This window comes from Lolium perenne, chromosome 2 (genome assembly GCF_019359855.2).
Source record: "Lolium perenne isolate Kyuss_39 chromosome 2, Kyuss_2.0, whole genome shotgun sequence".
In the NCBI taxonomy this organism is placed as follows: domain Eukaryota; kingdom Viridiplantae; phylum Streptophyta; class Magnoliopsida; order Poales; family Poaceae; genus Lolium; species Lolium perenne.
Genome location: NC_067245.2, coordinates 81,376,464 through 81,400,063, shown reverse-complemented (window position 1 = coordinate 81,400,063; position 23,600 = coordinate 81,376,464). Strand labels below are relative to the sequence as shown.

The 23,600-nt window shown below is 43.1% G+C and overlaps 1 protein-coding gene across 1 annotated transcript; it reads right to left on the bottom strand.

Annotated features, from left to right (window-relative positions):
- Nucleotides 1–17,374: 17,374 nt before the first annotated feature.
- On the bottom strand, nucleotides 17,375–19,189 carry LOC127333088 (F-box protein At4g05010-like). Its single transcript, XM_051359402.2, has 4 exons — nucleotides 18,969–19,189; nucleotides 18,251–18,530; nucleotides 18,073–18,147; nucleotides 17,375–17,974 (listed from the first exon to the last, which is right to left on the bottom strand). The coding sequence occupies exons 2-4, from the start codon at nucleotides 18,473–18,475 to the stop codon at nucleotides 17,759–17,761; spliced, it is 516 nt and encodes a 171-aa protein (XP_051215362.1). The 5' UTR covers nucleotides 18,476–18,530; nucleotides 18,969–19,189; the 3' UTR covers nucleotides 17,375–17,758.
- Nucleotides 19,190–23,600: the final 4,411 nt, after the last annotated feature.

Here is a 23,600-nt window from a genome sequence, read left to right as displayed (position 1 = left end):
AGGAGTCAAGAAGCACGTTGAAGGTTGATGGTGGCGGAGTGTAGGGCGGCGCAACACCAGGGATTCCTGCGCCAACGTGGAACCTGCACAACACAACCAAAATACTTTACCCCAACGTAACAGTGAGGTTGTCAATCTCACCGGCTTGCTGTAACAAAGGATTAGATGTATAGTGTGGAAGATGATGTTTGCAAAGAACAGTAAGAACAAGTATTGCAGTAGATTGTATTCGATGTAAAAGAATGGACCGGGGTCCACAGTTCACTAGTGGTGTCTCTCCAATAAGATAAAGCATGTTGGGTGAACAAATTACAGTTGGGCAATTGACAAATAAAGAGGGCATGACAATGCACATACATATTATGATGAGTGATACGTCTCCAACGTATCTATAATTTCTGATGTTCCATGCTTGTTTTATAACAATACCTACATGTTTTGTTCACACTTTATATCGTTTTGATGCATTTTCCGGAACTAACCTATTGACGAGATGCCGAAGTGCCAGTTCCTGTTTTCTGCTGTTTTTGGTTTCAGAAATCCTAGTAAGGAAATATTCTCGGAATCGGACGAAATTAACGCCCAGTATCTTATAATTCCACGAAGCTTCCAGAACACCGGAGAGGGACCAGAGGGGAGCCCTGGGGGCCCCACACATGTGGGCGGCGCGGCCCAAGGGGGGGCGCGCCCCCCTAGTGTGAGGAGGCCCCGTGGCCCCTCCGACTCCGCCTCTTCGCCTATAAGTTGCCTCCTAACCTAAAACATCGACACGGATTGACGAAACTCCAGAAAACCTTCCAGAGCCGCCGCCATCGCGAAACTCCAATTCGGGGGATAGAAGTCTCTGTTCCGGCACCCTGCCGGGACGGGGAATTGCCCTCGGAGTCATCTCCATCGACACCACCGCCATCTTCATCGCCATCGCTGCTTCCCATGATGTGGAGGGAGTAGTTCACCCCCGAGGCTGAGGGCTCTACCGTAGCTATGTGGTTCATCTCTCTCTTTGTGATCTAGTTGAATATCATCTATGTGCTACTCTAGTGATGTTATTAAAGTAGTCTATTCCTCCTCCATGATGTAATGTTGACAATGTGTGCATCATGTAGTACTTGGCGTAGTTTATGATTGTGATCTCTTGTAGATTATGAAGTTAACTATTACTATGATAGTATTGATGTGATCTATTCCCCCTTTCATAGCCTATCGGTGACGGTGTGCATGCTATGTTAGTACTCGGTATAATTGCGTTGGTCTATCATGCACTCTAAGGTTATTTAAATATGAACATGGAATGTTGTGGAGCTTGTTAACTCCGGCATTGAGGTGCTCTTGTAGCCCTACACAATTAATGGTGTTTGTCATCCAACAAGAGAGTGTAGAGTAGTTTCAGTTATGTGATCAATGTTGAGAGTGTCCACTAGTGAAAGTATGATCCCTAGGCCTTGTTTCCGAATATCGAATCTCCGTTTATTTACTGTTCTACTACATGTTTACTTGCTGCCATATTTATTTCAGATTGCTATTGCCACTCATATTCATCCATATTACTTGTATTTCACTATCTCTTCGCCGAACTAGTGCACCTATACATCTGACAAGTGTATTAGGTGTGTTGGGGACACAAGAGACTTCTTGTATCGTGATCGCAGGGTTGCTTAAGAGGCATATCTTTGACCTCTTCCTCCCTGAGTTCGATAAACCTTGGGTGATCCACTTAAGGGAAAACTTGATGCTGATCTACAAACCTCTGCTCTTGGAAGCCCAATATTGTCTACAGGAAAAGAAGCGTGCGTAGACATCAAGCTATTTTCTGGCGCCGTTGCCGAGGAGGAAAGGTAAAAGGCACTCACACTCTGGTCCCAGGTAACTAAGTTATTTTCTGGTGCCGTTGTAAGTGCTCGAAGCTATTTCCTTTAGATCCTGCAATTGCATCTTTTTGTTTCTTGTTTTACACTAGTAAGGCATAATGGAAAACAACTGTGAGCTTTTTAATTTATTTCCTAAGTTAAGACATGAATTGTGTGATGCGAAAATTGAAAAACCTATGGAACCTTATTTGCATGCTAGTAGAAATGTTATTAGTATGAACTCAATCACTGCTAATGCTATGGAGAAGTCTAAGCTTGGGGAAGCTAGTTTTTATGATCTTTTTAGCTTCCCATCTTTAGGGGAGAAAATTTGCTCTGATAATACTTTATCTCCCATATGCGATAACTCTAATGATGCTTGTGATATTTTAAATCCACCTACTGGAAGTACTACTTTCAAGATACCCATGAAAATTATTGAACGTGTTATGGAAAACCACTATGAAGGGGATGGAACTGTCCATCCTGGAGATCATTTACTGTTTTTGCATGAATTATGCGGGTTATTCAAGTGTGCAGGTATCTCTATGGATGAAGTGAGGAAGAAACTATTCTCTATTTATGCAGGTAAAGCGGCGCATTGGTATAAATTGCTGAAGAATAGTCATTCTCTTGGTTGGGAGGAAATTGTATCTCTCTTTTATTCTAAATTTTATCCTCCTCATGAAGTGCATATTGATAGGAATTACATTTATAACTTTTATCCTCGTGATGGAGAGAGTATTTCCCAAGAATGGGGGAGATTGAAGTCACTAATGCTCAAATGTCCCATTCATGAGCTCCCCGTAATATTATTATTAATAATTTTTATGCAAGGCTTTCAGGACATCACAAGGACTATCTAGATGCCTGTTTGGAGGGATCTTTCACAAGCAAGGAGGTTGAAGCTAGGTGGGATCTTCTTGATCGGATTGAGGAGAACGCTGAAGATTGGGAGAACGACAAAGGTAGAGAGTCAGGTATAAATTATGATTATGAATGCATTGAAACTTTTATGGATACTGGTAAATTTCAAAATATGAGTGCTACCTATGGTCTTGACTCTCAAGTTGCTGCAAATCTTTATAAAGCTTTTGCCTCTCATTTTGAATTGCCTAGGAAGAATTTTGATAAGTATCATGAACCTTTTAAAGAGGCTTGCATGAAGGATGAAACTGTTATTAATGATTGCAATAAACATGCCCAAACTTCTGAAAATGCTATTTCTTATAAGCATGTTAATTTTTGTGGAATGCATAGACCCCGTGGAATTAATCAAATCGAAGATGAATATTGTATCCATCATATTAATGAAAAAACTAGAAAGTGGTCTAGGGCTCTAGATGATCTTGGTAAAAAAGTTTGTGCCCTCTATCCTTTTATTTGTGAACTTTGCCATAGAGTGGGTCATTTTAATTTTCAATGCTCCTCCAATGATAATTTGAACCCCATGAGTGCTGCAAATTTGCATTCTGATGATGAAATTACTCCTAATCAGCATGATGAACTTACTTTATTTTTGTGGTGTGAAGAGTTATCAAGGAAAATTTATTTGTTAGATATTAACGATCTTGATATTGATGATGCCCTGCATGAGTGTTTTTCTTATTGCATTAATAATTGCCATACAAATACTTACATACAAAATATTTTAGAAGATGACACTTTGCCAAAATATGATAGGACCGCTGTGTGTTTTGAACTTATTAATGAAAAGGAGGAATCCTCCCAAGTTTCTTCTATTGTTTCTGGAAATAAATCAGGTTATGTGGCGAAGCCTCCCTTCAAGCCTCTTCCTCCTAAAGAAGAGAACGAGGAGAAGGAAGAGAAAAAGAAGAAGAAGAAGAAGAAGAAGGGAACGAAGAAGAAGAAGAAGGGGAATAAAGAGAAAGAGGTAACGGCATATCCCCGCGTGTATGAGATAACGCTAGGTAACCGTAAGTATGTTGCTCCTAATGATTATTATGATAATGAATCTGAGTACAATGATCTTCCTATGCCCTTTACCTACATTAGTGATCATGATTTGAAAGAGCACACTACTTTTGATATTGCAAATCTCTGGGAAACTAATTCTGAAAATGATGATGTTAATAATTGCCATAGTATCAGTACTATCCATGCTTCCTCCCATAATGATATAGAAAGCTCTAAGCTTGGGGATGAGGTGTTTGAAAATCCTTTTGCTACTGATCATTATATGTTTGATACATCTCCTTCTAGTAACAATGATGGTATGGTCACAGATGAACATACTGTGAAAGATAACTATTCTATTTCTTATGATGACACTATGCCTCCAATCTTTGATGATTATTATAAAGAATGCTATGATATAGGTTATAACTATCCTTATGAAACTTGTCATAGTTGTGATTGGATTGCCAAAAACAATTCCCTTAATATGCAACTTGTTTACCATGTTCAAATTCTTGATAATAATCTTGCTCCAATCACTATTAATGAGAAGAACTCTTCTTATGCCAAAATTAATGATACTTCTATGCATATGAACCATGATAAGAATGTTTTAAGTGATGGGTATATTGTAGATTTCATCAATGATGCTACTGAAAGTTATTATGAGAGAGGGAAACATGGTTATATGCATCTTAATAATATTAAGTTTCCCCTCTTTATGTTGAGAATCTTGAAGTTACTCGTGCTTTATCTTCCTATGCTTGTCACTTTGTTCTTCATGAATTCATTTGTGTACAAGATTCCTTTGCATAGGAAGTGGGTTAGACTTAAATGTGTTTTGAATTTGCTTCTTGATGCTCTCTTTTGCTTCAACCCTTATTTCTTGGGAGTGCATCATTAAAATTACTGAGCCCATCTTAATGGCTATAAAGAAAGCACTTCTTGGGAGATAACCCATGTTTTTATTTTACTACAACACTTTTGTTTTATATTTGAGTCTTGGAAGTTGTTACTACTGTAGAAACCTCTCCTTATCTTACTTTATTGCATTGTTGTGCCAAGTGAAGTCTTTGATAGTAGGGTTGATACTAGATTTGGATTACTGCGCAGAAACAGATTTCTTGCTGTCACGAATTTGGGCAGCGTTCTCTGTAGGTAACTCAGAAAAATCTACCAATTTACGTGTGTGATCCTCATATATGTACGCAACTTTCATTCAATTTGAGTTTTCTCATCTGAGCAAGTCCGGTGCCTCTAAAAAATTCGTCTTTACGGACTGTTCTGTTTTGACAGATTCTACCTTTTATTTCGCATTGCTTCTTTTGCTATGTTGGATGGATTTCTTTGTTCCATTGACTTACAGTAGCTTTGGGCAATGTCCAGAAGTGTTAAGAAAGATTGTGTCACCTCTGAACATGTGAATTTTTGATTATGCACTAACCCTCTAATGAGTTTGTTTTGAGTTTGGTGTTGAGGAAGTTTTCAAGGGTCAAGAGAGGAGGATGATATATGATTAAGAAGAGTGAAAAGTCTAAGCTTGGGGATGCCCCCGTGGTTCATCCCTGCATATTTCAAGAAGACTCAAGCATCTAAGCTTGGGGATGCCCAAGGCATCCCCTTCTTCATCGACAACATTATCAGGTTCCTCTAGTGAAACTATATATTTATTCCATCACATCTTATGTACTTTACTTGGAGAGTCTATGTGCTTTTATTTTAGTTTTTTTATTTTCATTCTCTGAATAAATGCTTGTGTGGGAGAGAGACACGCTCCGCTGGTTCATATGAACACATGTGTTCTTAGCTTTTAATGTTCATGGCGAAGGTTGAAACTGCTTCGTTAATTGTTATATGGTTGGAAACAGAAAATGCTACATGTGGTAAATGGTATGATGTCTTCAATGATTTGATACTTGGCAATTATTGTGCTCATATAGATCATGTTTAAGCTCTTGCATCATATACTTTGCACCTATTAGTGAAGAAATACATAGAGCTTGCTAAAATTTGGTTTGCATGATTGGTCTCTCTAAAGTCTAGATATTTTCTAGTAAGGGTTTGAGCAACAAGGAAGACAGTGTAGAGTCTTATAATGCTTGCAATATGTTTTTATGTGAGTTTTGCTGTACCGGTTCATACTTGTGTTTGCTTCAAATAACCTTGCTAGCCTAAGCCTTGTATCGAGAGGGAATACTTCTCATGCATCCAAAATCCTTGAGCCAATAACTATGCCATTTGTGTCCACCATACCTACCTACTACATGGTATTTTCTGCCATTCCAAAGTAAATTGTTTGTACTATCTTTAAACACTTCAAAAGTTATTACCTCTTATTTGTGTCAATGTTTTATAGCTCATGAGGAAGTATGTGGTGTTTATCTTTCAATCTTGTTGGGCAACTTTCACCAATGGACTAGTGGCTTCATCCGCTTATCCAATAATTTTGTAAAAAGAGCTGGCAATGGGGTTCCCAGTCCCAATTAATCAACTTTCATAATTTTACAAATAGACACTCCTCCATGGTATGTGATTGTTGGACGGCACCCGAGGATTCGGTTAGCCATGGCTTGAGAAAGCAAAGGTGGGGAGGAGTGTCATCTAAATAAAAACTAAAATAAAAGACACTCCTTCATGGTATGAGATTGTTGGCAGGCACCCGATGATTCGGTTAGTCATGGTTTGTGAAAGTAAAGGTTGGAAGGAGTGCCACCCAAAAATAAAAATCTTTCATGGGAGCCACTCTTTGAAAGTCTGTCTGGCAAGGGGGTTAGAGTGCCCACTACCATTCGTTGACAACAACAAACACCTCTCAAAACTTTACTTTTATGCTCTCTTATTGTTTTCAAAATAAAAGCTCTAGCACAAATATAGCAATCCATGCTTCCCTCTTCGAAGGGCCATTCTTCTACTTTTATGTTGAGTCAGTTTACCTACTTCCTTCTATCTTAGAAGCAAACACTTGTGTCAACTGTGCATTGATTCTTACATGCTTGCTTATTGCACTTATTATTTTACTTTATGTTGACAATTATCCATGAGATATGCATGTTGAAGTTGAAAGCAACCGCTAAAACTTATATCTTCCTTTGTGTTGCTGCAATGCCTTTACTTTGAATCTATTGCTTTATGAGTTAACTCTTATGCAAGACTTATTGATGCTTGTCTTGAAAGTACTATTCATGAAAAGTCTTTGCTATATGATTTAGTTGTTTAATCATTGTCTTTACCATTGCTTTGAATCGCTGCATTCATCTCACATGCTTTACAATAGTATGATCAAGATTATGTTGGTAGCATGTCACTTCAGAAATTATCTTTGTTATCATTTACCTACTCGAGGACGAGTAGGAACTAAGCTTGGGGATGCTGATACGTCTCCAACGTATCTATAATTTCTGATGTTCCATGCTTGTTTTATGACAATACCTACATGTTTTGTTCACACTTTATATCGTTTTGATGCATTTTCCGGAACTAACCTATTGACGAGATGCCGAAGTGCCAGTTCCTGTTTTCTGCTGTTTTTGGTTTCAGAAATCCTAGTAAGGAAATATTCTCAGAATTGGACGAAATCAACGCCCAGCATCTTATAATTCCACGAAGCTTCCAGAACACCGGAGAGGGAACAGAGGGGAGCCCTGGGGGCCCCACACATGTGGGCGGCGCGACCCAAGGGGGGCGCGCCCCCTAGTGTGAGGAGGCCCCGTGGCCCCTCCGACTCCGCATCTTCGCCTATAAGTTGCCTCCTGACCTAAAACATCGACACAGATTGACGAAACTCCAGAAAACCTTCCAGAGCCGCCGCCATCGCGAAACTCCAATTCGGGGGACAGAAGTCTCTGTTCCGGCACCCTGCCGGGACGGGGAATTGCCCCCGGAGTCATCTCCATCGACACCACCGCCATCTTCATCGCCATCGCTGCTTCCCATGATGAGGAGGGAGTAGTTCACCCCCGAGGCTGAGGGCTCTACCGTAGCTATGTGGTTCATCTCTCTCTTTTTGATCTAGTTGAATATCATCTATGTGCTACTCTAGTGATGTTATTAAAGTAGTCTATTCCTCCTCCATGATGTAATGTTGACAGTGTGTGCATCATGTAGTACTTGGCGTAGTTTATGATTGTGATCTCTTGTAGATTATGAAGTTAACTATTACTATGATAGTATTGATGTGATCTATTCCCCCTTTCATAGCCTATCGGTGACGGTGTGCATGCTATGTTAGTACTCGGTATAATTGTGTTGGTCTATCATGCACTCTAAGGTTATTTAAATATGAACATGGAATGTTGTGGAGCTTGTTAACTCCGGCATTGAGGTGCTCTTGTAGCCCTACACAATTAATGGTGTTTGTCATCCAACAAGAGAGTGTAGAGTAGTTTCAGTTATGTGATCAATGTTGAGAGTGTCCACTAGTGAAAGTATGATCCCTAGGCCTTGTTTCCGAATATCGAATCTCCGTTTATTTACTGTTCTACTACATGTTTACTTGCTGCCATATTTATTTCAGATTGCTATTGCCACTCATATTCATCCATATTACTTGTATTTCACTATATCTTCGCCGAACTAGTGCACCTATACATCTGACAAGTGTATTAGGTGTGTTGGGGACACCAGAGACTTCTTGTATCGTGATCGCAGGGTTGCTTGAGAGGGATATCTTTGACCTCTTCCTCCCTGAGTTCGATAAACCTTGGGTGATCCACTTAAGGGAAAACTTGCTGTTGTTCTACAAACCTCTGCTCTTGGAGGCCCAACACTGTCTACAGGAAAAGAAGCGTGCGTAGACATCAATGAGTAGTGTGAAATTCAATTGTGCATTACGACAAAGTACATAAACCGCTATCCAGCATTCATCTATGCCTAAAAAGTCCACCTTCGGGTTAGCATCCGCACCCCTTCCAGTATTAAGTTGCAAACAACAGACAATTGCATTAAGTATGGTGCGTAATGTAATCAACACAAATATCCTTAGACATACCATTGATGTTTTATCCCTAGTGGCAACAGCACATCCACAACCTTAGAACTTTCTGTCACTGTCCCAGATTTAATGGAGGCATGAACCCACTATCGAGCATAAATATTCCCTCTTGGAGTTACAAGTATCAACTTGGCCAGAGCCTCTACTAGCAATGGAGAGCATGCAAGATCTTAAACAATACATATATGATAGATTGATAATCAACATAACATAGTATTCCATATTCATCGGATCCCAACAAACGCAACATGTAGCATTACAAATAGATGATCTTGATCATGTTAGGCAGCTCACAAGATCTAACAATGATAGCACATGAGGAGAAGACAACCATCTAGCTACTGCTATGGACCCATAGTCCAGGGGTGAACTACTCACACATCACTCCGGAGGCGATCATGGCGATGAAGAGTCCTCCGGGAGGTGATTCCCCTCTCCGGCAGGGTGCCGGAGGCGATCTCCTGAATCCCCCGAGATGGGATTGGCGGCGGCGTCCCTGGAAGGTTTTCCGTATCGTGGCTCTCGGTACTGGGGTATTCGCGACGAAGGCTTTAAGTAGGCGGAAGGGTAGGTTTAGGGGCGTCACGAGGCGCCCACACAACAGGGCGGCGCGGCCCCAGCCCTGGCCGCGCGGCCCTGGCGTGTCGCCACCTCGTGGCCCCACTACATATCTCCTTCGGTCTTCTGGAAGCTTCGTGGAAAAATAAGACCCTGGGCGTTGATTTCGTCCAATTCCGAGAATATTTCCTTTGTAGGATTTCTGAAACCAAAAACAGCAAAAACAAAGAATCGGCTCTTCGGCATCTTGTCAATAGGTTAGTGCCGGAAAATGCATAAACATGACATAAAGTGTGTATAAAACATGTGAGTATCATCAATAAAGTAGCATGGAACATAAGAAATTATAGATACGTTTGAGACGTATCAACACACCCAATTAAGCGTAGCATAAGATCATGTCATTAAGTTATTTGCTATAAGCTTTCGATACATAGTTACCTAGTCCTTTCGATCATGAGATCATGTAAATCACTTATACTGGAAAGGTACTTTTATTACATCGAACGCCACTGCGTAAATGGGTGGTTATAAAGGTGGGATTAAGTATCCGGAAAGTATGAGTTGAGGCATATGGATCAACAGTGGGATTTGTCCATCCCGATGACGGATAGATATACTCTGGGCCCTCTCGGTGGAATGTCGTCTAAATAGCTTGCAAGCATATGAATGGTTCATAAGAGACCACATACCACGGTATGAGTAAAGAGTACTTGTCAGGAGACGAGGTTGAACAAGGTATAGAGATACCGATGATCAAACCTCAGACAAGTAAAATATCGCGTGACAATGGGAATCGGTATCGTATGTAAATGGTTCAGTCGATCACTAAAGTCATCGTTGAATATGTGGGAGCCATTATGGATCTCCAGATCCCGCTATTGGTTATTGGTCAGGGAGAGGTCTCAACCATGTCTGCATAGTTCGCGAACCGTAGGGTGACACACTTAAGGATTGATGTCGGTTAAGTAGATATGGAATATGGAATGGAGTTCGAAGTTTTGTTCGGAGTCTCGGATGGGATCCAGGACATCACGAGGAGGTCCGGAATGGTCCGGAGAATAAGATTCATATATAGGAAGTCATTTTCTAGGTTTGAAAATGATCTGGTATTTTTTCTGGAAGGTTCTAGAAGGTTATAGAAGAGTCCGGAAGAAATCAGCATGGAAGGTGGAGTCCCACACCCACCTTGGCCGGCCAGCCTAAGGGAGGAGGAGTCCCAGGTGGACTCCTCCCCATGGTGGCCGGCCACCCCACCAAAGGAAAGGGGGGAGTCCCACTCCCCCTAGGTTTGGTCATATGGAAAGTTTTGTGTTGGGGTCTTATTCGAAGACTTTTGACCTAATCTTTGGGGTTTTCCACCTATATAAAGAGGGGAGGGGAGGGGCTGGCCGGTCACACCAATCACCACCTTGGCCGCACCCCCCAAGAGCCCCCTCTCCTAGAAACCCTAGCGGTTCCCTCCTCCCTCTCTCTCCCACATAGCTTAGGCTAAGCTCTGTCGGAGATCTCCACCACCACCGCCACCACGCCGTCGTGCTGCCGGGACTCCGAGGAGGATCTACTACTTCCGCTGCCCGCTGGAACGGGGAGAAGGACGTCGTCTTCATCAACACCGAACGTGTGACCGAGTACGGAGGTGCTGCTCGATTGTGGCACCGTCAAGATCTTCTACGTGCTTTTGAAAGCGGCAAGTGATCATCTTCTGCAACAACGAGATCTAATCTCGTAGGCTTTGGAAATCTTCAAGGGTTAGTCTCGTTCATCCCCTCGTTGCTACCATCTTCTAGATTGCATCTTGGCTTGGATTGCGTTCTCGCGGTAGGAAATTTTTTGTTTTCTATGCTACGAATCCCATCAGTGGTATCAGAGCCGTGTCTATGCATAGATGGTTGCACGAGTAGAACACAATTGTTTTGTGGGCGTTGATGCTTTGTTGTCTTTAGTTCGAGTACTTTGCATCTTTGTGGCATGGTGGGATGAAGCGGCTCGGGCTAACTTTACATGACCGCGTTCATGAGACTTGCTCCACGTTCGAGATGCAACTTGTATTGCATAAGTGGCTTTGCGGGTGTCTGTCTCTCCCACCATAGTGAAGATTCAATTTACTCTTTCTGTTGACAACACTAGTATCACCGTTGTGGTTCATGTTCGTAGGTAGATTGGATCTCACTCGAAAACCCTAAACCACGTAAAATATGCAAACCAAATTAGAGACGCCTAACTTGTTTTTGCAGGGTTTGGTGATGTGATATGGCCATGATGTGATGATGAATATGTATGAGATGATCATTATTGTATTGTGGCAACCGGCAGGAGCCTTATGGTTGTCTTTAAATTTCATTTGATTTTTGGAGTCATTTGATTTTTGAATCGTTTGACGCTTTATCAAATCTTTTCTAAAGAGAATGACTAAAATACTGTTCATAGGCCAAGAGTTGAACGGGCAACTAACTTAGTGAAAAAATACATGATGATGTATGTGGTTCACTGGGCATAGTTGTGTGCGGGAGATTCTTCTACTTCATGAAAATTTCCAACAATGAATTGAGTATATATGTGTGGATATATTCAATAAGGAAGAAGTTTGAAACATTTGAATGGATTCAAATAAATTTCAGCATGAAGTGGAAATCATCGTAATAGAAAAATCAAATATCTATGATTGGATCATGGTGGAAATATTTGAATTACGAGTTTTAGCGAACATCTAAGAGAGTTATGAAATTGTTCTACAAACTCACGTTTCTTGGAGTATCATAGTGATGATGGAGTATCCGAGAGATGTATCCAAACCTTGTTGGATCAATGATGAGATAAAATATTGATGCCATTATATTTTTATGGATTATGCTTTAGAGACTACCATTTTTACACTGAATAGAGCATCATCATGATCCGTTGAAATGACACCATACGAGTTATGGCATGGGTATGAACCCTAATAGTCATTTAGTAAATTTTGGTATGCATAGCATATGTAAATAAGTTTACAACCAACATAGGATGAATGTCTTTGTTGGTTATCCCAAAGAATTGATTGGGAATTCTTTCCACTATGAAGTAAAAGACAAAAGTGTTTGTTAATGTTACTTGCTTATTTCCAAGAAATTGTTTTCTAGCGAAGTATTTGAGTGGGAGGACAATAGAACTTGATAAGGTTTATGAACCTGAGCAAAATGATCAGAGTAGCGCAACATCGGAAATGGTTCCGGAAGCGGCCACAACGATCATGGCTCCCATGACTACAAAGTGTTTTAGCCATGGAGATCGAAATACATATTGAACCTTGTAGGTATGGTTCACTTTGTGATCAAGTAAATGATTTGTGGACAAAGTATTGATTTTGAGCAATGATAAACCAACTACAAACAAAGAAGTTATGATGGGCCCTGACTCCGTTAAAATGGCTATACGCCATGAAATCCAAGATAGATGAATACTTTTTGAAAGTAAATGGATCTATAAATAGATGGACTTGGATGAAATATCCTTGAAGAATCTCAACTTGTCGAAAAGTTGTTTACGACAAAGTTCAAAGAGTTGACTACGATAAGATTAGATCTTCCGTAGCAATGCTTATAGTCTATGTGGATTATTCTAGTAATCACTACATATTTCTTTTATGAGATATGGTAGTAGGATGGAAAAATACATTAATTATCAAAAGTGTGTATTAAAGGTGTATACAAGATACAACCAAGAGTTTTGCTGGTCCGTGGAATACTAAATTGGTATACAAACTTCAATTGGATGAAGTGAGTATCGCGGAGTTGGAATCTTCACCAGATGAAATAGTCAAAGAGTTTTTGATTTCATCAGAAACGATGAAGACACTTGCATTTGCAAGAAATTACGTGGGAGCGCTAAGAAATATTTATAATACTTTATGTAGATGACATATAGTTGGTTATAAATGATGTAATTATATACTTGATTAAAAGGTTTCATTGAGAATTAACTTTAATGAAAGGATATGGACTGAAACATATTTAGTGTCAAGATCTATGAAGATAGATTGAAACACATAATAAGTTTAAGTCAAAGTACATAAAATGGATATTGAAGTAAGTTCAATATAGAAATATTAAGAAGGTGTTCTTTTCATGCAAAGGTTTAACAAGACTTAAGTGTAACTGACACTCGATGAGTAAAAACACATGAGTGATTTTAGATCGCGAATAATATGTAAAAAATCAGGTGTCCTATGCTCTAAAAGTTAGGAGCATATACCAGAATGATTCATGAGATGATCATTGGACAAACAGTAAGAATATCCATGTGTGCTATAGAAGAACCAAGGATACATATATAGTTTTATATGGGGTAATGACAAACAAATCGTTGTAAGGTGTTGCACTGATATTTGTTTGGTCACATATAAAAATGAAATTCAAATCTCAATTAGGCTAAATGTTATTTAAAAGGTAGCACAATGAGCTAGAAGTTGTCTATGCTAGATTTAGAAGAGTTCTAAATATTGTGACGGATTCTACAAACGAAGGCAGAATATGTCATTGTTTTGACAATGACTGAGGATGTTAAGTCAAGAGGTTCTTTGAGAACTTGGTGTAGTTCCGATAGTGTCAGAACTTTGAAGCTATATTGTGTATGACAATATTAGTGACATATTTCAGACCGCGGAATTAAGGTTCCACCAGAAGACCAAATATATTTAATGCCGACTTATTTAGAAATAAGTGATGCGTTGAGACGCAAATGAATTACAAAATACATACGTTTATGAGCATGTCAGATCCGTTGACTAAAACCTCTCCCATGAGCAAAACATGATAAAACACCGGAAGGCCAAGGTGTTATATCTTTACAAATGTAAACTAGATTATTGACTCTAGTGCAAGTGGGAGACTGTTGGAGATATGCCCAAGAGGCAATAATAAAATGGTTATTATTATATATCTTTGTGTTTATGATAATATTTACATACCATGCTATAATTGTATTAACCGAAACATTGATACATGTGTGTTATGTAAACAACAATGAGTCCCTAGTAAGCCTCTTGTATAACTAGCTTGTTGATTAATAGATGATCATAGTTTCATGATCATGAACATTGGATGTTATTAATAACAAGGTTATGTCATTATGTGAATGATGTAATGGACACACCCAATTAAGCGTAGCATAAGATCACGTCATTAAGTTATTTGCTATAAGCTTTCGATACATAGTTACCTAGTCCTTTCGACCATGAGATCATGTAAATCACTTATACCGGAAAGCTACTTTGATTACATCAAACGCCACTGCGTAAATGGGTGGTTATAAAGGTGGGATTAAATATCTGGAAAGTATGAGTTGAGGCATATGGATCAACAGTGGGATTTGTCCATCCCGATGACGGATAGATATACTCTGGGCCCTCTTGGTGGAATGTCGTCTAAATAGCTTGCAAGCATATGAATGGTTCATAAGAGACCACATACCACGGTACGAGTAAGAGTACTTGTCAGGAGACGAGGTTGAACAAGGTATGGAGATACCGATGATCAAACCTCGGACAAGTAAAATATCGCGTGATAAAGGGAATCGTTATCGTATGTAAATGATTCAGTCGATCACTAAAGTCATCGTTGAATATGTGGGACCCATTACGGATCTCCAGATCCCACTATTGGTTATTGGTCAGAGAGAGGTCTCAACCATGTCTGCATAGTTCGCGAACCGTAGGGTGACACACTTAAGGATTGATGTCGTTTAAGTAGATATGGAATATGGAATGGAGTTCGAAGTTTTGTTCAGAGTCTCGGATGGGATCCAGGACATCACGAGGAGGTCCGGAATGGTCCGGAGAATAAGATTCATATATAGGAAGTCATTTTCTAGGTTTGAAAATGATCCGGTCTTTTTTCTGGAAGGTTCTAGAAGAGTCCGGAAGAAACCAGCATGGAAGGAGGGACTCCACCCACCTTGGCCGGCCAGCCTAAGGGAGGAGGAGTCCCAGGTGGACTCCTCCCCATGGTGGCCGGCCACCCCACCAAAGGAAAGGGGGGAGTCCCACTCCCCCTAGGTTTGGTCATATGGAAGGTTTTGTGTTGGGGTCTTATTCGGAGACTTTTGACCTAATCTTTGGGGTTTTCCACCTATATAAAGAGGGGAGGGGCTGGCCGGTCACACCAATCACCACCTTGGCCGCACCCCCCAAGAGCCCCCTCTCCCAGAAACCCTAGCGGTTCCCTCCTCCCTCTCTCTCCCACATAGCTTAGGCAAAGCTCTGTCGGAGATCTCCACCACCACCGCCACCACGCCGTCGTGCTGCCAGGACTCCGAGGAGGATCTACTACTTCCGCTGTCCGCTGGAACGGGGAGAAGGACGTCGTCTTCATCAACACCGAACGTGTGACCGAGTACGGAGGTGCTGCCCGATTGTGGCACCGTCAAGATCTTCTACGCGCTTTCGAAAGCGGCAAGTGATCATCTTCTTCAACAACGAGATCTAATCTCGTAGGCTTTGGAAATCTTCAACGGTTAGTCTCGTTCATCCCCTCGTTGCTACCATCTTCTAGATTGCATCTTGGCTTGGATTGCGTTCTCGCGATAGGAAATTTTTTGTTTTCTATGCTACGACTCCCATCAATGGATGCCCGACCATTGAGATTGGTTACATAGATTGCATAGTTCACTATTTTCCCACCCTCTTTTTTCAAGCCTATCCACCATCGGAACTTTATTTTGAAGGATTAACCAAGCAAAAAAGTTGCACTTTGAGGAGGCCCAAGGCTTCCATAGTAAGGATGTCATGAAGAAGGTCGCGAGACCCAAAAAATACATCTTATAGGCATTTTTTGTCGCGATCTCATATGTCGATCTAGCCGAGCAGCACTCATCGTTCATGAGCTTCCATGTTCTCTCGTTCATAGGGTTGTTGTCTGTGTGAATGGTGTGAGTCATTTCCCAAAGCTTGGAGAATTGGACAATGTGTTCTACGACCACGCCTTATTGGGTGTTAATTTGGGACACCCAAAAGTCAATATAAGGAGCTTTGCTAAGAAAGCTTATTTTTCTTGAGTGTTCAAATATAACAAGGAGCAATGTCTTTAGACTGCATACCATCCATTAAGGCAAGATGCTTCCCAAAGAAGCGCTTTCTTCCCATCACCAATTGTTACTTTGTAGCCACTGCGGAAAGATCATGATCATGAGGAATGCGAGGGGACAATTCCAAGCCAAGATTTAGGCTTGTCATCCCCTTCATGACAAAGCCATCTCATGTGGACAGACGAAACGGATTTTGTGAGGTTGAAGATACCAAGGGCTCCACTATCATTGAGCTTGCAAACGGCAGTCTAATTGCCTTTGTATTAACCACCCGAGGCCTTATCACAGGATACCTCCAAAAAAAATCTTCTCGTGCTATCAATTTTCATAAGAACCTCCATCAGAACATCAAGCACAGACAGAGGCATCACATACCTTTCAGAGTTGTGAAAGTAACACGACACAGTCTGTCGTGCTGCAATCATGAACCACACATATATGAGGTGACACAACATTCTTAAACCAACATCGACACCAGTGTACCTCTCAACAAGTATGGTAAGGCGCGCCAGTGAACCACTGATTTTTTCGCTGCAATCTTCCTTAATCAGCGCGCCAGAAAATTTGCGCCTTGTGCCTTGAGACGGAGGGAGTAGTATACAGAGCTCTTACACTACAGCATACAGACATACTCTTGAGAGTTCCAGCACTGACGCTTATATAACTTTACTTTCTGAATATTTTCGAGGTGCCTAGGCTGAACCCGAGCTCAGCCCGGTTCGGCACGGCAGTTAGTTCACTTTCAGAACTTTTTCTGCCGAAACTCACTTTCAGAACTCACCGCCATGGAAATGGTGACAAGATCTCTTTAATAAGAAGTGGACTGCCAATTTCCAGATTTATATCTGACGTAACTGCTCGTTAATCATAGGTGGACAGAGGCGTCGCACATTTTTCGGAGTTCTGAATAATAGCACGACACGGTGGTCGGTTGCACAGCGATCTTGAACCACACATAGACACACCACTAATCAGGTATGGTAAGATGAACAGGGTGAAGTAAAATAACCAAACAAACTGATTTATTATTGCATTTCCTAGAGTACATTCCAAATGTACACGAGTATACAGAGATCGTACACTACAGCATACAAACATTCCCTTCTCGCTGAGTTCCAACTTCCAACACTGATGCTTATACAACTTACACTACTACTCTTCAGAGTTCCAACACTCTGACGCTTATAACTTACAGTAATACATACACAGAAGTAAAACATCGTGTGTCCTCTTCAATCGCAGCATTGAAGAATGACCATATATATAACTTACTCTACTGATGACTACATATATCACTAACTAAAGTCTCTGTTCGACGTGAGCTATGAGAAAAAGAAACTAAGACGGGCAAGTACACAAGGGGAAAATCGTTTCGCCGTGGTATTTACATCTCCACATCCGGGTCAGAGAGCAGGCTGCTGAAGGATTCAGACAGATTGACGGTGACGCTCGCCAAGTTCTTGCCCCCGTAGCGCGACCGTGCAACCCTGCGTTGCTTGGGCGCGCCGGGGCCTTCGTCGTCGTCATCCTCGCCGTCTCCAGCGGCGGCGGCCTTCGACGGCGTCGCGAAGGCGAAATGCAGCTCTTTCGCAACTACAGTCTGCAGAGATCGAATTGAGCAAGGCAATGTTAGTCTAACTGGGTTTCAAATTTGGCTGCACGATTTGGGTTTTAGGGGTCAGGAAGAAAAATACGTACCGCTTCGCTGACTGGCTTGGACACTAGCAGGAGCTGCCTCAGGTCGCTGTGGTTCACCTTGCACAGGACTTTAATCTGAAAGATTTTGATCAATTTGGGTAAGCAACAAACACATCTAGAAACGAGAACAGCTGAACAAGTTCGAAAGGAACAACAGTGGGTAAGCAGTAGCACTTACCAGGACATCTTGAGGCAGCGACTCAAGGAGGCAGACGGCGTCGTCCATGTGGAACCTGATGCTGCGCTGCTTGCGCAGAGCCCGCACCGGCGAGTGCGGACCCGAGGGGCTCGGCGCCGGCGAAACGGCGACCCTCTTCCTCCCCAGAATCCTCGTGCTGCCGCTGCTTGGGAAGCTCAGGCTGGTGGCGAGAGTCCCCTTCGGCATGGTCTGTCCAATTGCCATTTTCCCCTTTCGCTTACTGAACCCTACTGCTCGCAAGTCTTGCGATGAAATCGGCCTGCATAGAATCGAAGAAATATGGTTAGTCAAAACTATTGGAGTTCAGGTTGAAGGGAATCCCCATCAGAATGGGCAGTTCGCCACAGTAATTCGAACTACCAGTCGCATTTTGCTGGAGATCGAGATTGGAAAATGCTCAGACATAGCAGCTATTCCGCTAGAAAGGTTCGGAAAAAAAGTTCAACGGATTTTCAAAACAAATTCCCCTTTGAGAAACTTTCAACGGAACAGAATCCCGACTTCACGGAAGTTCAAACCGCAACTTCCAGCCCAAGCAGTCTCAAACAAATCGAACAAAACAACATAAAATAAAAAGTTCAGAGGTACTGGCCCGGAGCACAGCATAGCAGAGACCCAAATTCGAAACAGAATAGAAGGAAACCAGATCCCACGACTGGACCGCAAACAAACAGAGGAACGCGAGTGGATAACATACCTTTCTCTCTTCGCTCTGGACTGAAGCCTCCTACTATCCGTCACTCCGGATACACTTCCCTAACTCGATTGGCCTTGGCGGATGAGGAAACCTTGGTGGTGAAATGAAACTAGTGCGTAGACGACGCTAAGCGAAACCTATCTGCTAAGTAATGGCGGCGGCGAGGTAACAACTATGGAAACAGCTTGACCTCCCCTGTTTCTGAATTTATACCAGCTCGGCTGCAGGGCAGGGAAGCTACCTGGAACTGGAACACTCTTCTCCGGGGGCGTTTCTAGAAATGTGGCGGAACCGCCGGAATCCTATGCTGGGTGGTCGTGCTCGCATGCGTCATCTGCGCGCCCCGGCCGCTGCAACGTACGAAGTCTCACTGATACGTGGGACAGGCATGGGGTGTGGTCCACCTGTCGGTGTGCGTGGGTGTTAGACGAATGGGTGAGGATAGGTGGGAATGTGCGGAGATATTATTTTCGAAATCGAGGTGGGTTGGCGCCCAACCCGCGTGGCGCATTGAACGCGTGGATCGGACGGTGGTTACGCGGCCATACGCGTGGCGGATCGGGGTACGTGGCGCGATCGTGTTGATGCGAAAACTAGCCGTTGTGGGCGGCTGGGGTTGGTGACGTGGCGGCTGCGGCTGGGATCGGTATTGGCCGCTGGAAAGTCGGTGGAAGTCGGTCGGGGAACCAGCTACACTATTTTATTGGGGTTTGTTTTTCTTGTGGTTTTCGTTGCTTCTACCCAAAAAAAAAGATGTGGGAAAGAAGGATTGGTACTACGAACCTTCGTGGACAAGGAAACTGTAAGCATGAGATTGCACGCTCTGCAGACATTCGGTTCGCTTGTTCTCTCGTGATTTGAAATCTTTGTATTTCGTCACGAGCCAAGTTGGAATATCAAGGTTGAAACGCGGTGTAATACTCCTTTGTTCTTATTTACTTCCTCCCTCTTTTGAAAAGCGATTTTTTTAAAAAAGATTTAACTAAATGTTTACACAAATGTCATGATGAATTTAGCAATATTAATTTAGTGTTATAAATGCAACCACTTTTTTTAAAGAGTTGGTCAAAGTTAATAGGGCTGATCTTAAAACATGTATTAACGTATTATTTGAGGACTGAGCATACACTTATTTGAGGACGAAAAAAGTAATCAACAAAGGAAAATGAAATCAATTAGTGTTGCATTTATTAATCTACATTGAAAATATCAACAACCAACAAAAACAACAAAATTACTTTTATTTTCAGTTGTTAACTAAAATCTACAATATATACTATTTCAGAACAAAAGTTATGGCTATATTTTAAAATGGAGGGAGCATGTCTCTTCCAATCGTTCCAACTATGTTTATTTGTAAAAGAAACAAAGGCTTCAGTTTTTTCTACAGCAACCGGTGCGAGGGGATGTGGCATTTTTCGCTCTACGGACATATGCTCTTGATTTTAAAATTTACTTTTAAAATATTAAAAAACTCCGACAAAAAGTGACGCGCGCTTAATGGCTTGTTAATAACGAAAACTGGACAACACAACGCAACACGCCGCTCCCAAGACCGCGCACCACACGAGTGGACGACTCTCCCTCCTAAGCAGCAAAAGACGACACCTACACATTGACAACCGCTTCGGGAGCCACAGCTCTCACATCAAAACTTCTGCAACCCACACACACCGGTTCCAAGCTCACTCCCCGACGAGGCTCATGACACTTCAACCAAGCATCCAAAGCTTACGCCTGACAACACGACCACGAAAGCCACACAAGCAACGCAATGCCGAAGCCCGTACCTACCGCTCCTACGTCCACGTCAATCCCGAAACCGCACACATGCTTGGTCGATGATGAAGCTGCCAATCAAGGGAATGTAGCGCTACCTGGCGGATAATGGGACCTCGATCCAAGGAAACACCCCAACAAGGAAGCGCCGATGCCCGTCCTGAAGGGGCAAAGGTTAGTTTTTCACTTGCAAATTTCGAGACTCAAGATGACGAGGGAGGTGAAGGAGATCCTCGACGATGCCTCCAACGAGGGAAGCGACACCCCCTACCGCACCATATTCTGCCGCCCACATGGCCAAAGGCAGGGAGTTACCACCACCACACTCCCGGAGTCGCCGTTCCGACATCCCCACGAGGAGGACACTCCACACCGGCCGTGACACCCCCTACCGCACCATGCCCAGGCCAAAACCTCCACTCACCGCACACAATCTAGGGACGGTGTCCTATCCTCCACTCTGCATGAGTCCCATAGCCCCACAGTCACCCCGAATGCGCACTCCCCACGACGGACGCCGACGAAAACCAAGTCCAAAGGCTCAGCCGTTGCGCGCCATCTTAGATATGGGCCGAACCGCACCCATCTGTGTTGAGTGGATGAGAGAGACGACAGCCACCACCGCCATCGAGATCCAGGGCCCGCCGCCCCGACTTTCGCATGCCAGCGACCCGACCTCCACCCCAAGCCGAGTCGGATTAGCACCAACACGATGAGTATGCTCTAAACAACTAAACCACCCTTCTTAACCTTTGGCATCAGGCGGCTGCCGCCGCGGAAGAGGCCATCGGTAGATGCAACGGGGACTGGCGGTAACGCATGTTATCATCTCCAGTGCCCCCCGTGGAGCCACACGCGAGCCTCTAATATTTAGTGTGTCAGAGCATTTTCAATTCTTCAGTTTGAAAGTTTGTTAAGGTTATTTTCTGGGAACTGCTACATGTATGTTTCTTTTTAGCGTGGCATTTGAATAGGTCTGCACTACAATTTACAACAAAAAAAAGAGAGTTTGGTTCGAAGTGGAGCAAACTCTTTGTTGGTGGGCATGCAATTGTTTGACCAGCTCCGCTTCGTGCACGGTCGGCGGCTGCTGCAAAGTGGCTCCTGCTATAGTTTTCTTTAACAAGAATCAGCGGCTCATGATCGCCGGTTTCCGGATTGACTGGGTCCAATGATCTAGCCCAGCGCAACCGTGTGTTGGCAGCTTCAGCCATCCCGCGGCCAGGATTTGGATGAGCCGGATCTCCTTTGCCTGGCATTATTTTGTTGTCTCGAGGAGGCCGGACACAGTCCCACGCCATACCGGTGATCACCACGTGGTGGGGTTCCCGACCATCCTTTTGCCTCCACGCGCGGAGGTGCCCACCGGCCGCCGCCGCGTAGCCAGGTTCAGTGTTTGAGCTCTGGTGGCGGACGGTCGGCGCGAATGCCGACGCGTAGCTCTACCCCCGTGTGCCCAGAATCGGAGAGGCGCGACGTTGCATGTGGCTGGGTCGAGAAGAGTCCAGATTCTCCCGTGCTAGGCAGGCACTCTGCCTAGCTTTTCCACACATCCGCTCCGTTCTCGGGAGGAGCAAATTAGACGATGGTTCCGTAACAGCATGCGTCGTGCCCTGCACAAATGTTCAGCAACTTACACGCTCAAGGCTGTTGGCAAAAGAAGAATGACAAAAACACTTACCGTGGGGTATCCTCCAAATGGCATCTCCTAACGTTTTCACATATTTATAACCAGATGTTCTAATTACGAGATTCGATCCTAATGTTCATTAGCGTAAGTCTAGATACAACTAAATTCAAACAAAGTTGAGACATCTTTTTTCAGATGAGGGAGTACTTAGATTTTTTTTAGCGTTCGTGTTTGAACAGAGAGATGAAGATAAACTACTAGGTAAACTCATTTAAACAAGGAGCAAGCCATGGCTAATAATAAGATATATGCCACAAAAATAATACCGTTGGATTAATATTGAAAATAAGTTTCAAATGGTATAATTTTTGTAATATATATCCCATATCTTATTGACCAAATTGTTAGTCAAAGTTTTTTCTCAAAAAACGTAGTAGTTGCTTGTAAACCGGTATGGATGGAGTACTAGCTAAACTCATTTAAACAAGGAGCAAGCCATGGCTAATAATGTTGTGAAGGAAAGTCGTGAGGGGGCGGCTCGTCCTCTTGGTCTCCGTCCGTGTTTGAACAAGTCTGTCTGCATTAGGAAGAAGAGTTCCAAGTGGAGCTAGTTAACCCTTTGTTGGTGCGTCCTCCATAGAATTGTCTGACCAACTCCACTCCACCCAAGTGGAGTTCTGAGGTTGGGTGGTTAGAAGGGTGGTTGTACCCTCAGCCCAGCAGAGTTCAAATTCCAGATTTGACATCTGTGTGTCTCATAAAGGCGGAATATTCATTCAGTGGGAGGCGACGTTCCCGTCGACAGCGAGGCGCCTGTGGTGACTTCGTCAATTTCAAGATCCAATCCGTCGGCTCAGTCTTCCGGAGATGCTCATAGGGGTAGGGTGTGCGTGTGTGCGTTCATAGGGGTGAGTATATGCGCGTGTATGTGAGCGCCTGCGTTTGTACTGTGTTTTTCAAAAACAAAAACTCCACTCCGTGCGCGGTTGGCGGCTGCTGCAAGCTCATGGTCGCCGGTTTTGGGTTGACTCGGTCCCACTGCGCGCGTCTCCTCCTCGTCCAACGATCTAGTACTAGCCCAACAGACCCGTGTGTTCGCAGCTTCCGCCATCATCCCGCGGCCAGGATTTCACCGAGCCGGATCGCCTCTGCCTGGCATTATTTTGTTGCCCCGACGAGGCCGGACACACTCCCACGCCGTAGGGCGTACCGGCGATTACCAC

Coding starts and splice junctions, on each gene's coding strand:
- LOC127333088 (XM_051359402.2), bottom strand. CDS start 18,475: ATGGCAATTGGACAGACCATGCCGAAGGGGACTCTCGCCACCAGCCTG. Junction 18,148..18,250: donor CGCTGCCTCAAGATGTCCTG/GTAAGTGCTACT, acceptor AAAATCTTTCAG/ATTAAAGTCCTGTGCAAGGT. Junction 17,975..18,072: donor CCAAGCCAGTCAGCGAAGCG/GTACGTATTTTT, acceptor CGATCTCTGCAG/ACTGTAGTTGCGAAAGAGCT.